At 37.4% G+C, this 15886-nt stretch overlaps 1 protein-coding gene across 1 annotated transcript; it reads left to right on the top strand.

The window, feature by feature from the left end:
* Positions 1-6313: 6313 nt before the first annotated feature.
* On the top strand, positions 6314-14552 carry LOC143849727 (serine carboxypeptidase II-2-like). The gene is made up of 10 exons (XM_077358890.1): positions 6314-6734; positions 7273-7380; positions 7480-7575; positions 7693-7785; positions 7931-8016; positions 8134-8397; positions 8691-8824; positions 11859-11954; positions 12731-12836; positions 14167-14552. The coding sequence occupies exons 1-10, from the start codon at positions 6467-6469 to the stop codon at positions 14326-14328; spliced, it is 1413 nt and encodes a 470-aa protein (XP_077215005.1). The 5' UTR covers positions 6314-6466; the 3' UTR covers positions 14329-14552.
* The last annotated feature ends 1334 nt before the right edge of the window (positions 14553-15886 follow it).

Below are 15886 nucleotides of genomic sequence, written 5' to 3'. Positions count from 1 at the left end.
AAGGGTAAATTCATTTTCTCTTTCGTTTGCTTTATTTATTATTTTACCTATTATGATTTTTTCTTCTTATCATCGTCTAATATTGATCTAACAGTAATAATGGTGTAACTTGGGTTGGGTTCAACCCGATTTTGGCTCTGGTTGGGTTGGGTTGGGTTAGGGTTGGGAAAAGCCAACCGGATTTAAATTCAGGCTGGCTTAGAGTTGAGGCCTTGGCAACCCGACCGGACCGAGCCCAACCTCTGTCCTCTAATTTTATCATGATTTTCTAAGGATTATATTTTTCTTTCTTGTATTTTTCTGTTTGGCCCTAGATGAAACCGAACCCAACCCAACTCAACCTGACCGATTTGAAGGCGAGTTGAGTTAGGGTTGACCATCCTCAATCCGAGGCTCAAGTTGGCTCGGGTTAGGGTGTTATGGGCAATCCCTAGGTGACTTATAACTAAGGTTTGAAATTTCAGTTTAGCTCAGGCTGACATTTTTAAAATTTCAGTTCGGTTCTAGCGGAAATCCAAAATTTCAGATTTGGGCCGAAATTTAAAACCATGCTTATAACTAGTAGAGCCTTCAGGCCAACCGGGACTTTAATCACCGATCTCTTGATAATCATCTACTTTATCATAGTTTATTTACCTTTTACATTTCAGCTAAAGAACAAAGTACTCATGTTGTTCGGTCTGTTGTGGCATTCACTTTTGATTATATTTCTGTACTGAATCATACAATTTAAATTTTAACCATTTACTGATAAGTGCACGCTATATTTCTCTCTTTGTATTTCATACCCGATCAGCGACCAAGAAATTTTATCCATCGATGGACTGCCTTTGGCATCACAAATCAATCACATAGAAGAGGCACCCAGACCTTCCTAGTTGCCTCGTGGTTTGAAATTTCGGTTTCGATTTCTAAAAATGAATCTTTTATGCAAATCTCGATGGTAATTTCGGTTTCGGTGAAAATCTTATAATTTCGGCCGAAATTTGATTGTAAATTTCGGTCCGTAATTTCATACGAAAGTTAAAACCATGGTGCATGAGCCCTAGAGTTGATAATCGTAGTTCCTCGGTGCCAAATTGAACTATAATAGTTATGTTGTGCCTCCACAAAACACCGTGAGCTAAAAGAAGGTGCATTGACAAACACAACTAAAACAGTATAGTTAGCTAGCTTGAACATAAATACACTTGAACTAAACATGAATACCCATATCAAGGACTTGGACCAATACTTGGGTGTATATACAAGCTTAAAAGCGGAAGCAATAGGTTATTTTATAAACGGCTCCCAACATTAGCTACTAAAATTAAAAGGGAAATGATATAGTCGCCTTTCTTTTTAATAGGAACAGCCATCTTTAGAATATATCACTCTCCAAATTAAAAATAACAATGGGCGTTTGGTGGTGGGACCTTGTCGTATCTATCACTTTAAATTTACGGCTGCTAGGAAGGTGGCTGCGACTTTGAGTTTGTGCTGAAATCAACTGACTGGTTTTTTCTTTCTTTCGGCTAGCATCCAAAACATGATTTGAGGACCCTTTCCTCCTTCTCTATTAAATTTTCAACCGTTAGCATAGTGGTCAGTGGTGGTAGACTGGTAGTGTCACTTCTTGGTCCCACTTAGCATCGGGGAACATAGGGCGATCCAAACCGTTCATTTGTTGGGTCACATCGTAATAGCTAGGCTGCAGCCCGTAAATCATAGGATGATCCTTAACCCTCCTATCTAGAGGTTTTTATAAGGGGCAGTCTTTTATAGATCAACGGGTTAGGATCATCCTATGGAGATGATTTACGGGGTGCAGCTTAGTTACGCTGTGATCCAGCAAATGAACGGTGTGGATCATCCTATGAAGTGGGCCTGACAGTACATTTTGAAATTTCACCAAATTCTGTTTGTCTTTTCTACAAAAGGAGAGTAACATGCAGCCGTTTCCGAAAAGGCAAACAAGAGGTGGTGGATCTACGATGCGGCGGATATTCATTTTGATTGGGTATTTTTATGTAATCGCTTGCATAGGAAAAAGTATCATTGAGTAATTCCAACATATTATTCAACTAATTAGGAAATTATTATTTACTACAAAATTTTCCAAATAAATAGGGAGACAAAAGTATCAATGAATCTTTGCAATTGTTTAATATGGCTAAATGCCGTGTTAATTGAGGTAGGGATGACATGGTTTCATGATTTGTGCGAGATCAACGGCTCTGGATCACCGTACTTGCGCGATCTCTCGCTTCCGTGTAGCAAAGCTCCATGATTACAGTTTTTAAGTCTTTTTTACTTCAATTTCACTATCAAGGCCGCCCTAACCGTCCAAAAGTAATTAAGAAGAGTGTTTTGTCCTTTTGTTTGTTAATTAATGGTTCAATGTATCATGTAAAACATGCTATCCTTCTTCCAACAACCCCATGCTCGAATGGGCCTCACTGTAGGGTGGGTCCCACTTAATATACCTTGATATGGATCTCCGAAGCTGTCATAATACCCAATAGAAGTTAATGTCTGCACGACCATGTTTTGATAATGAGACGAATCAACTAGTTTTACACTTCACTAAGCAGCTGCTGAGCTTTGGGGTAATTGTAATAGCTTTTGATAGCTGGTTAAAAAAAGTGTAAAACATGATCGTGCAGATATAAGTCCTCTATCCAACAATATGTACTGTTGTTTGCTGTTAGATGTGAGCCGCTTGCTTATATGTAGTTTTTGACCGTGCACATTCAACAACAAAAATTGCATATTATTGAGGGATTTGCTAGGGAATTTTGCAGAAAGGCATTTCGCATCTGACTTTTGCAAGTGAGAACAGCCACCTCTCCGCATTAGATTATTGGTCTCATTTCGCATTATAGGAGATCCAAAGCAAAGCCTATCAAGCCTATAGTTTGGATCAATCAAAGTTGGGGGCTATCATATGGACAATCAGAATCTATTATCAATGGGGTCTATTAGGGCCCGTTTGGATACCTCCAATTTTGTATTTGGATTTGGAATTGAGTTTTGAATACAAACTGAATAGATCCGGCAGCTCATGTAGAGGGAGACAGAGAGGGAAGGGGGTACTTCCTAGTGGAGGGGAGAGGTTGAGGAGCAAAGAGGGTGATGGAAACTCCCACATCTGTGGATTTCTAATTTCTTATTTCCACAACAAACTTAGAAATCTAATTTTTTTTCACTGTCAGCTGCTGAATTAGAAATCCAAGAATTTGATCCGATCCAAAATACAGTGCAAAAGAGGCTGGAAAATGCGAGAAATCCAAATCAAAATCTTCTCGGCATCCAAACGGGCCCTTATACAATTTTCAGTGTGCCTCATTATATTACAATGAGGCCATGCTCTAATGACCCGTTACTCTTATCCTAATAAGGCTGTGTTTGGCAACACTTCTCTTTCTGAGAGGAAGAAACAGGAGAATGAGAATCTCCCCAGGCAAATCCCCGTAGCTTCGAAAAATCCAATTTTCACTGCTATTTACCAAACACGTTCCTTTGATTTTCCTGCCTATCATTCTTCCTACCAAAAAATTGAAGTCCTTCCGTTGAGTGTTGGCGAACCCAACCTAAAAGAACATCAATTACAAAAAACTTTTACTGTGGATAATGCCCAAGGGAAAGGGTATGTTTGCTAGTTGCTACCCTTTCTCTCCCCATGTCACACCCTATTAGTGTAAAAAGAGTAGCCACAAATATACTGGTTGGGTGGCCCGGGAAAAAAAAGGGAGAATATATCACTTCCTATGCTTAAAATTTATATATGCCAATTTTAAGTCCCCTTGAAGAAGTGACACAAATTTGTTTCAGGGTTTTGCAAAAAGAGGAACCCACTATGCCATATTTGCAAAAAGAGTCACCTTGCTAATTTGCAAAAGGAGTAATGGGCCTAATGGCATTTGGTCCTTATTTGATGGGCCACAAAGTTAGTAGCCCCAACACCATAGGATTGTCCAAACCAGTAAACCGCCCATTTGATGGGCCACAAAGTTAGTAGGCCCAACAGATCATTTACATAGGATGATCCCAGCCTTCCCAATCTATAGAGGTTACTTCTATAGATTGGGAAGGCTAGGATCATCTTCTGGAAATGATTGAAAATAATGGACTACACAGGCTTACACCATATACAATTCTAGTTTTTAAATAAGCTAACGAATTTCCTAGGGACCATCGCAGAATGGATTTCGCGGGACACCTGTTGAATGGTAGTGGAGCCAACTCAGATAATGAGTCAAAATATGTTGAAAAGTGAGCCTATGTGGCTGCACTGATGCAACAGGCGCCTCGAAATGCTCTTTGCGATGGTCCCTAGCAAATCCCATAAGTTAATTTGCACAAGAATCCATTTCTTCATTTACTTTTGTTTCTGGGAGATCCAATTTTCTTTTTGCACTTGGGCACGTTCCTTCTTAAGCTGCTGAGATATTATGATCTTCCCACACCTCTCGGATTTTATGATGGCACCCATTAAGAGACGTGCTTGAAATATTGTGGTGCATACGATACAACCTGGTACATCACACCTTTGGTTCAGGGATGGAGGTACATGTAGCATAAGGAGGGGCATCGCAGCTGCCCCTGTTGAGTTGGGCCAAACTACTTAATAGGCCCAACTCAATTGGGCCCACCCTTATGTATAACCTGCCACTGCTTTGGTTGATATGAACCATTCAGTTGCTAGTCATTGCATTGTAACGCCCAACCCCAAAATGATGATTATTGCTTGTTGATTTTAGAAGTGCAACTCAGGTTGATTTATGTAGGAATTCGAGTTGAGCTTTTACCTTAAAGTCGGGTCGGGTAAGGAACTTTGAGGAACATCCTATGGTGTGGGCAGTACAGTAATTTTTGGAAAATACTAAGAGATTTGCTAGCGTCCATCGCAAAAGGCATTTCGCAGATGCTCTGTGGCATGTCAGAGCAGCCACATAGGCTCACTTTCAGCAAATTTTGTCATCATTCACGAGGTGGTTACTCTGACATTCGACAGAGCATCTGCGAAATGCCTTTTGCAATGGACGCTAGCAAATCCCAAATACTAAACTATGCGAGCTTACACCATATAAAAAACTCTAAAACCTAGCGGGTGTGCAAAGATCAAAATGCCACCCCTAACATTCTCTAACTAAAGGGTAATTTTGTCATTTTAAAATTTTAATTCATCTTTTACTTGAATTCGGTGTAGTGACCCTCAACCTTACCTTACCTTACCTCATTTGCAGAAAAGGGCCAAATATCATTACTCTTAAATTAGTAACGTAGATTACTCGTTTTGCAAATATGGCATGGTGGGTTACAAACACCCCATCTGGAGCACTACTAGGAAAATGGGAATCCGTTTTGGGGAAAAAACAAGGGGCATCATTCATTGGGGCCTTCGTCCACTAAAATACAAAAGAAGGGAGCTCAAATCCCCATAAGAGCAATAAATACATCTTGAAAAGGTCAAATCAACAGTCACATCTAGCCAGTTTTTATTTTCAACACGGAATCCCATTTTCAAAGTTGCTACCTTACAAGCTGAACGCTTTGATTCAATGAAAGATGGGCCCTACAAATTTCAATACAGGGAACTTGGTACATTACTTGAGGCTCTGTTCACTTGTTTTTCAGAGAAAGGAAAAGAAAAGGTTTTCCGGGAATCTAACGTTGCAATAGGAAAAGAAATCCAGAAAAACTGTGCAGGAAAAGGTTTTTCGCACCTATTCACTTGCGCAAAAAACTGTGCAAGAAAAGGTTTCCTAAGAAACTGCTTGCCCACTTTTTTCACTAGTTTTCTGGGTAAGCAAATCCGACCAAAATAAAGGAAAAAGGAATCTCACACTTGTGAGAAAATACTCATTTCCACATCATTTTTTCCAAATTCCATGTTAGATGTGACATTTTCCACCTAGGCTCCTTCGTAATCCCATGAAGACAAGTGAACATGCAAATTTTAGTTTTCTCGGGGGAAAAAGGAGGTGCTTTCCTGGGTCAATTAGTTACCCAAGTTGGTATTGACACCCCTAAATTTAACCTATATTGTTGAGAAATGAGTTTGCATTATCTGTTTTCTTTTCCTCTTCTGCGTATACGACAAACTGAGATGGGTGTCATGCCTAATTTTAACCTTGCCGAAAGAAGACAAGTTTCAAGCTGAAATAATCCAGATCAGAATGAGTGATCGTAAAGTTCCTTACCACTTTATCAACGGCCAAACGTGCAAAACGCGCAAAAGAAGGAACTGATATTTTTATTTTCTACAAAAATTTATCCCCCTGTTTTGATATATACACACCCTCAGTTTATTTGGAGTCCTTTCATTGGACTCTCTTTATCGAAATGATCTGTCTGAGACTAGTCCAGGCTCCAGACTTCGAATCAAGCGTGTCTCTACAAAAATTCATGATCCCACAATACTGCTAACCAATATATATAGATTACTGATAGGACTTGAGGATTCCCCAAAACCCTAATAGTGATGGAGAAGAAAAAGAGGTGTGTTTTGGGTCTTGGTCTATTTCTTCTTGTTAATCTCCAATGGGTCAGCTCTGTTTCTTCAGACCCATCTGCCCAACAAGAGAATGACAGGGTTCTTAAGCTTCCAGGGTTGTCTTTAAATGTAAGTTTTGCCCATTATTCTGGCTATGTAACAGTCAACAAAGAGTCAGGGAGGGCTCTCTTTTATTGGTTCTTTGAAGCTGTTGAAGACCCTTCAACAAAGCCTCTTGTTCTCTGGCTAAATGGAGGTTTGTCATTTCTTCTCATTTCTGTTTTTTAGATGTCTCTTTCTTTCTGCAACTGATTGAATGGGTTAGTTTGATATGTGGATATGACATATGTCTTAATGTGTGATTTATGGACATGGTTATTGTTTCTACTTTCTTGTAGCAATTTTCTATTTTATTTAAATCTTATCTACTATTATTTTCAGTGATTGATTGGTCTAGTCTGTTGTTTTTTATTGGGTGTGGTTGATTTTTTTTTATTACAAAAAAATGTATACACACTGTTTTGAGCATTTCACTATTCTTGTTCTGTTGTTATCATATATGCTGTCCTGATAAAAGAGCAGTTCTTATGAACTTTGTTCTTCTTCCATTGCTGACCTGTATTAAGACTCCTTTTAATTTGTTTAGTTCTCAAAAAGTCTCCTTTTTATTCCCCCCTCCCCTCTTCCCAACATGAAATCACTTCTTTACAATATATAATCAAGTTTGATATTTCTTTCATTTTTGCTGCTCTTTTGGGTGTTTTGTGCATTTCTAAATCAATAGCTGTTTTTAGGACCTGGATGTTCTTCCATTGCTTATGGGGAGGCAGAAGAAGTTGGTCCTTTTCATGTTAAGCCAGATGGGAAGACCCTTTATCTGAATCCTTACTCTTGGAATAAAGGTAAAAAATGGCCCCACATTTATTCTTCAGTTTTATAAATTCAATTTAGTTAATTACATTTTATCAGGTCTTCATTTAGATGCTTGTACCATTTTGCAGTGGCCAATATCCTATTTGTGGACTCCCCAGTTGGTGTTGGTTTCTCCTATTCAAACAATTCCCAGGATCTGTTGAGCAATGGAGATGAAAGGACTGGTACCTAGAATTACTGCTTGGCCTTGTTTTCCCATTCACCTCGAATTCCTGCTTCAAAGCTCTTTCTTATTGTTGTTATCATCGTGATCATCATTTGACCCATCCATTTGTTTGCAGCCAAGGATTCATTAGTATTTCTGCAGGAGTGGCTCAACCGATTTCCTCAATATAAAGGAAGAGAATTTTATCTGACAGGAGAGAGCTATGCAGGTGCAGAATGATATCCTAATTTATTAGTTTGTGCTTTATGGACTTCTTTTTTTTTCCATAAATGTACTGCTACCTTAAATCAACAATTCGCTGACTTAGGTACACTTTTTAAAGAAACTTATGAGTACTGTAATCCTTGTTCTAGGGCACTATGTTCCTCAGCTGGCCCAAGCCATTGTGTGGTCACAAAAGCTGACTGGGGAAAAATCAATCAATCTAAAAGGATATATGGTACAGTTTTACTAACTACTCTATACAATCTCTTTTCATGACAGATGGAGATATATCGGGCCTTTTTGCCCTATCGAAACAGAGCCAACAACTAACTGAGGTATACTTGTGATGTAGGTGGGAAATGCTCTGACAGATGACTTTCATGATCACTATGGCGTTTTCCAATTTCTGTGGTCTGCCGGTTTGATATCTGATGGAACTTATAAGCTGCTGAACATTTTCTGTGACTTCCAATCGTTTGTGCACACTTCGTCCCAGTGTGACAAGGTTCTCGATATTGCTAGTGAAGAGCTTGGAAATATTGATCCATATAGCATCTTTACCCCTTCTTGCACTGGAAATGGTAGCTTGTCGAATAGGCTACTGAGAAGACCACATGTAAGTATTCGTCATAGTCGGGGTCGTAGGCTAATACTTTGTATACTTTGTCTTTTGATTTGAATATATAAATGTTTTTTAATATTTGGATTTGGCGGTTGACTTGCAATTGAATGAACCAATGAGAAATTACCTATTTCTCCTGCATATGGGGTAGGAATCTAGTTTTTCTCATCCTATTTTGGTTTTGATTTTTATCTAAATATGTGTTTTATTTTTTACTTTTATATGACTTGCTATAACTTTGAAATTATTCCCGTGAGAGTGTTAATGATAGTGGTACTACTTAACAGATGGTTGGACGCACCAGGGAAAAGTATGACCCATGTACAGAGAGGCACTCAACTGTTTACTTTAATTTACCAGAGGTTCAAAAGGCACTTCATGTTGATCCAACAGTTGCAACATCTAAGTGGGAAACATGCAGGTATGGATTGTGCACAACACCCCCGGATCTTAATGTTATCTGAAAAATTCCTAAACAACTGAAATTACTTTTCATTTGGTCTAGGAAGCTCACAACCATTTATTTGTTCAAGGGAAAAATCTGGCTACCCATTCCTTCAAGTGATCCCATCATCGGTTCCGTATTTAAAGCAGTCGTCCATTTGCCCCAGATCATTTTGATGCTATATCTATTTATTTTTTCTAATCATTTTAATGCTATATCTAGTCATTGTTTCTAAAAGTTCTCCTTTTAAAAATATGTGCTGTTTTTTGTAACTCTAGAGGACCTCTGAATATGGTTTCGATCCCCAAGCACCCATTGTTGTATGGGCTCCTAATGGATATCTGGATGTAAGCCCAGCTAAGAACATGGTGTAGTACAATCTCATGTTGAGGTTGAAGATGAAGCGGACCGGTATGTGTGAAGGATGGTGCATCCAAATCTTGTTAAAACTCTCGCAAGAGTGCCTAGATAGGGACTCTTCATGACTCAGGAAGCTGGATTAGATCAGCAACATAATTCAAAGAAGGAAAAAGATACTATTTTTGTGACAAGTGTTGACGCGAGACCATCCTTAGTACCAACGTGACTTTCTTTTAGTTATAGAGTTCTAAATGATTATTTTAGATGGTTTTAAGCCACACGAGTACAATAGGCATTTTGCTTTAAGTTTCACGTAGGCTTCTTAAGTGATTTAGAATAAAAGAAGGCTGACTCCACTACCACGATGCTGTTCACATTACTGTTCAAGACAAGACACTGTTCAAGACACTATTCATGTAAGTGTTCACATGATTTTGTAAACTCCTCCAAGGGTATTTTGGTTAAATTTAGGGACTTTTTAGTTTATGATTTGAGACCTTTCTAGGTTCTTTTCTTTTCCCTATTCTTACATGTATTTGCTTTGGGGTTGGGAGACAATTTTGAATCTTTTGGAATAAAGGAGTATGGGTTCATTTTTATTCAAAAATTTTTGCGGTTTTGTTTTTGAACTTCTGCTGGTTTTGTCCGTGGAATTTTTTTGAAATTTTTTTATTGGAAACACCTACAGATCTATTCGTGGAGTTCTCTTGGAGGAATTTCCAATCTTCTAGAGTCTTGTAATGAAGGGTAGATCCTACTATGGATGCTCTGATACCAAATGATGCAAAACAGATTCTAGATGTAAATGAATGCTCTGATAGCAATTTATGATATAAAGAACAAATCATCAAATCTGACAGAATCAAGTACTCAATGAACAATCATATTTTGTGTGATTGAAACATAATTCCGATAGTATTTTCAAGACACAAAACTAATGTACAAGTGCTGAATCTTGTGGATTCAAGATTGGTAAATCTAATCATAAAACGACCCCATGGCCTAATTCAATTTTTTGAAAACAAACTGAATGAATAAAAGAAAATAACACACAATACCAAACTACTAATTTTGTTACTAACTAACTATTTTCGCTAAAATTACAGCCAAAAGAAGATGGATTCAACAGAACCTAGAAACTGCACATATGAAAATCCAAACTTTTCTTCTTCTTCTTTTAAAAAAATTCCATGCAAAATTTCTCAGAAGTGAGCTCTACACAACCATATTTATGAGCCTCCATATGTACCCCTAATCTTAATGATTAGTTTAAGTATACAGCATGCATGAACATTGCGCGTGAACTGTGCAAAATAGTAAAGTGGGCCTCATCTAACTTAATCTGGCCATATCACCTAATTAACTTACAAGAAATAAATATAGGGGGCCCTAGTATCTTGAATTAACAACTTTAAAAAAAAAAACCGTATGGAGTAAAAGGGTCGGGCCCAATTTCGTGAGAATCAGATTTCCCTACTCTTGCACGGCAAGTTACATCATAATTGAGTATCAGAGTGTCAGTCGTAGATTTGTTCTACATCATCACATAGGTTGAGCTGAAACTTTTCTTCTGTATAATGTGTTCGTACTGTGGGGTTGTTAGGGATCAAACTGGGAAAAAATAGTGAGAGATGTTTATAAGTTGAAGGTCAACTCCTACAGGTTTGGGTGGGTCATTGGACGATGCCTCATATTTTTTTGTTTTTATCCATGAAGCAACCAACTGGGCACTTTCAAAGTGTTTCTGCATAAATTGGAGTAAGCTTAGACCAAACATTTAAGTAAATAACATTTGCTTATTGTTTAGGGTATTTTAGGAATATGTTCCTCTCTCTCTCTCTCTCTCTCGCGCGCGCGTACTTTTCTATATGTATAAGTCCTGCCTAAGAAAGCACTTATTGGAACTGCAAAATTTCTATATATCCTAGGGCTAGTCTTTTACAAGACTGTATATCCATAGCGCAATTACACTGAATAAGCATGCTTAGAGTATAGTGTTGAGGTTTTTGGGAGCTAAATCTTAGCAATTTGTATGTCCTCTACCATTAGGAGATCTATGACATGATTTTTTTGGTATTGCTGGCTTATCAAAAAGGGAAATCTATTTAACACCAAGGATTCCAACTTCAACATCGCACCTATATCTTTCCTTCTGATGGTTTGACCAAAAACCTCTTGATTTATTCAGTTTCCATGCCAGATATTTTTCCTTGAAAAGTATGCTAGCAGTTAGTTTTTTGTTTTTACTTTTGATTGCTAGATTACATGCACATTTAGGCATGCTCACTTTATTCCATATTAGGCATGCCAGATATTTTTCCTTGAAAAGTATGCTAGCAGTTAGTTTTTTGTTTTTACTTTTGATTACTAGATTACATGCACATTTAGGCATGCTCACTTTATTCCATATTGGTAGTGCATTGGGTCATCAAAGTTTCTCATGCATCTACACCCATATCAATTGTACTGGGTTCTGGGACCTGTAGGTTATAGGATACAATATCGTAGTACTGTATTTCCAACTTCCACACTTCCATTAATATCTTTGATAACACCACTTCATGATCTTTTTTGGCATCTTGCCTAGATGAATTCACATAACAAGATATGTCTTCTTGATACCATGCAACTTTTGTTTCTGCTTTGTTAGTGACATGGTTAGTGAAAATTGGAAGGACTCTCCTCGGTCTGTGCTACATATTTATCGCGAGCTTATACATTCAGGACTACGCATTTGGATGTTCAGGTGCCTCATAACCTCTGACTTTGTTTCTCGTATTGTTTCTCTTTATAAGTTTACCTGAAAGACACACATGCATATACATATACCATTCATCCATTTGACCCTAGAATGAATGGGCCATCTACTGAAAATATCCTGTATCAGACAATCCTAATCCTCTGATTTGTGGATATTTTTGTACCTTTGCCTTCTACTCGAACCATCCTTTTTACAGGCCACAATTTGAGGGGTTGGGTTCTTCTACGGGGATGATTGTTTGTAGGCATGATTTATCCTGGGGACCAACAAATGAATGCTTTGGATAATTTAAGTCCTCCCCACCTGTACTTTGCCCACCATTATTTTACTTTTGAAAAAATAGAACCAGACACCATATACTTCCTGCCATATTAATGTTTGAGTTAACATTGATGTCATGGAGAAGGCTTTTAAACGACCAAAACATATTTTCTTTTTAAAATTGACCCATGTATCAATAATATTTCATTCCAGCTTGTGACCAAAAAACAGCCACAAATTCAGAACTACCTGTTTGCCTTTTCAAATATTTGAACCATCTATGCGTTAGAGAGCGTGTGCTTGTATGCATTCATATATGCCTATTTATACCATTTAGAGTTCGTTGGCCAAATATATTTAGAATTTTAGATCAAGTTTTCAAGCTCGGTTTCAGGACCAACTCAAGTGGTGAATGATCATATTATTTGTAATAAGCTGTTTTTAGTAAAAAACCATGAGCTAAGAACCTAATGTTTGTCAGTTTCCTTTGATGTGATCAGTGGAGATACAGATTCTATAATTCCTGTTACATCCACTCGGTACAATATAGATGCTCTGCACCTTCCAACTGTCACTCCTTGGCATGCTTGGTACGATGATGGTCAGGTATGCACTGTTTCTGTAGTATTTTGTTTTGAGAAATATAAAGTGGTTGTGTTTTGGCAGAATCATGCAATATTTCTATTAATGATGATAATAGTGTTTATACATCCATTATTATCATAACTTTTTTGGGGGGGACAGTTTCCACTATAATAGTAATCCATCATTGAAAATGATCAATAGTTATGAATGATTATGAAATGAAGTGCCATCTTTTATGATTTCAGAAACCTGGTTAATTCAGAATTTATAATTTCAGAGAAAACACATTTGGAGGCACTCTCTGAATAAAAATATTACTTGGAAAATAATAATGACATGCCTCTGCTCTATGGTATATAAATAGGAACAAGATACAACTCATGTCAACTAAGCCTTTGTCCCAAACTAGTTGGGGTCGCCTAATAAATAGGAACAGGATCATGTCTTAAAATGTTTTTTTTTTTCTTTTTTGAATGGCTTTTGGGGTTCCCTCGTAATAACATGTTCTTATGGGTATCATGAAATGATTTATATTATTTTGGGCCTGTAAATTATTAATGGTATATGTGGATAAGAATATTTACAGTACCGCTGTTCAAGCTGGTGCATGGTGTGAGAACGTATGTAACTAAAACTTGCTGTGAGTTTGATACTTATTAATGCCAGGAAGGGTTACAGACAAAACACCCGGTTGACATATTTGGGTTTGAAATTGCATTAAGCCTGATCATCAAAACAAATAAAATGAAATTGCTACTTTTGAATCCTTTTTGTAGTAGATGATAATTTCTTCAGGTTTTGGTCATGCATAAATCAAGATGCTATACGAATATAAGTTTTATCATCCCAAACAACCTTTATATTGGCAATTTCTGAAAGGGCAATGATAAATGCGCCCCTTTTCATCACTTGGGACACCCAGCTGCATTGTTCGTGGCAATCAGGTCTGTTCATTCCTCCAAATGTGAAGTACATCAGCCCCCTTGCAGTCATAGATACACTGTTGTTGGGTGTCACAAGTGATGAAAAGGGCGCATTTTTCATTTCCCATTCTGAAAATATCAGGCTTATGTAAGACTGTCGATATCTATGTTTGTCTCACGTAGTTGGAAGATAAGGGCTGTGTTGAGAAATGATCTCAGTCCAACAATTATTAGTACTGATATATATATAAAATTTAATAAGATCTATTGCATTGAATTAGCCCTTGTTAATTTTGTTAATTGACAGCTTATGTTAGATATAATGTATTATTAGATCTGGTGCAGTTTGTTTGTTATTGTAGCATATCTCAGTACCTACTGTAGAGTAATTCCATTATTAATGCCATGCTGCCATTGTGTTAAAACAGGTTGGAGGATGGACCCAAGAGTACAAAGGTCTCACCTTTGTAACAGTGAGGGGAGCTGGTCATGAGGTCCCATTGCATAAACCCAAACAGGCTCTTGTACTCATCAAATCCTTCCTGTCAGGGAGTCCGATGCCGACATTACCGGAGATTGCTGATTCTTGAATGTCTTATATCATGTCATGGCGGTAAAATGGACTGTCTATTTTTGAATTTGATGCTATGAATCCAGTGCAGGAAACTGAGTTCATAATAAGAAGCATCTGATCTTGCTTGTAAAATGGTGGGCCCTACTATTAAAAATTTCCATGTAAAATAGACATTAAATCCCAAATGTTTAGTAGCTTTGCAATTTCCTTGAATACAAGGAAATTTTTTATTTTGGAAAACACTTTTCATGGAAAATGAGTTTACAAAATGCTGGGAAATTTATTTTCTATGGAAAATTTTCCAAGAAAATTTTATACAGAAATGAAGAAATATTTTCATAAAAAAATACGAATGATACTACCATGTGATACGGGTTAATTATTGTTTTCCAGTACTATACTGATGTCTAATATATGTTACAGGGAATTTGCTAGGAACCACAGCAGACGGCATTTCGCGGACCGGCTGTTGAATAAGAGAGCAGCCACATTAGATGAATTAAATGAGTAAGACAAATTCTGTTGAAAAGTGAGCCTATGTGGCTGCTCTCACATGCCTTCTGCGATGGTCCCTAGCAAATCCCATATTATAGATACTTGTTTAATAGTGACAGTACCAAATGATACTGATTAATTATTGAATTTTCATTTAATAAATGAAGGTGCGAAAATAAGTATATAACAATAACCTGAGAGAGACACTAATCACACTACCATGTGATACTAATTAATTATTGAATTTTCATTTACTCAAATGAACATGGGAAAATAAGGGAGTTGATATATTAGCCCTTTTTTCCATGGGACAGCCCCCTCTGGTGTATTTACCCTAAAGGGGGCGAATATATCATTTCAATAAAATATATATATATATATATATATATATATATATATATATATATATATATATATATATATATATGAGAAAACGGTTCCTACACATATGTGTAGAGAGTTCTCTACACATATGTGTAGGAACCGTTTTCTCTATATATATATATATATATATATATATGAGGAAAGTGAAGATACACCGCCGGTGTAGCTAACTTAGCTACACCGCCGGCTTAAAATACAGTGGGCCCACATTGTTTTGGTGATCCAAAGAATTCATTTGATTGGCCCTCACATAGATAGGGTGTCCACCAAAAATCAGCTCCATAGGATCATCCCAACCCTACGATTTGTGGAGGCAAAAATGAACGTGTAAAAACCTTCACAAATTTGTCCATTTTTGCCTCCACAGTTTGAAGGGTTGGGATGATCCTATGGAGCTGATTTTTGGTGGACACCCTATCTATGTGAGGGCCAATCAAATGAATGGTTTGGATCACCAAAACAATGTGGGCCCATTGTATTTTAAGCCGGCGGTGTAGCTAAGTTAGCTACACCGGCGGTGTAGCTTCACTTTATATTATAGTCATCAGTTTGGCACATGTTACAGTAAAATTATTACTTCCCTCAACCAAACATGTTAATGTCATTACAAAGAAATACACTTTCAGTGTTGTAAAATCACTTGAACCCTTCCTTTGGTGGGGCATGGCTCGCGCAATGCATGACTACATGTAAAT

This window comes from Tasmannia lanceolata, unplaced genomic scaffold (genome assembly GCF_043159265.1).
Source record: "Tasmannia lanceolata isolate RefF3 unplaced genomic scaffold, GAP_Taslan_0.1 ptg000018l, whole genome shotgun sequence".
In the NCBI taxonomy this organism is placed as follows: domain Eukaryota; kingdom Viridiplantae; phylum Streptophyta; class Magnoliopsida; order Canellales; family Winteraceae; genus Tasmannia; species Tasmannia lanceolata.
This window is presented reverse-complemented; position numbering and strand designations above follow the sequence as displayed.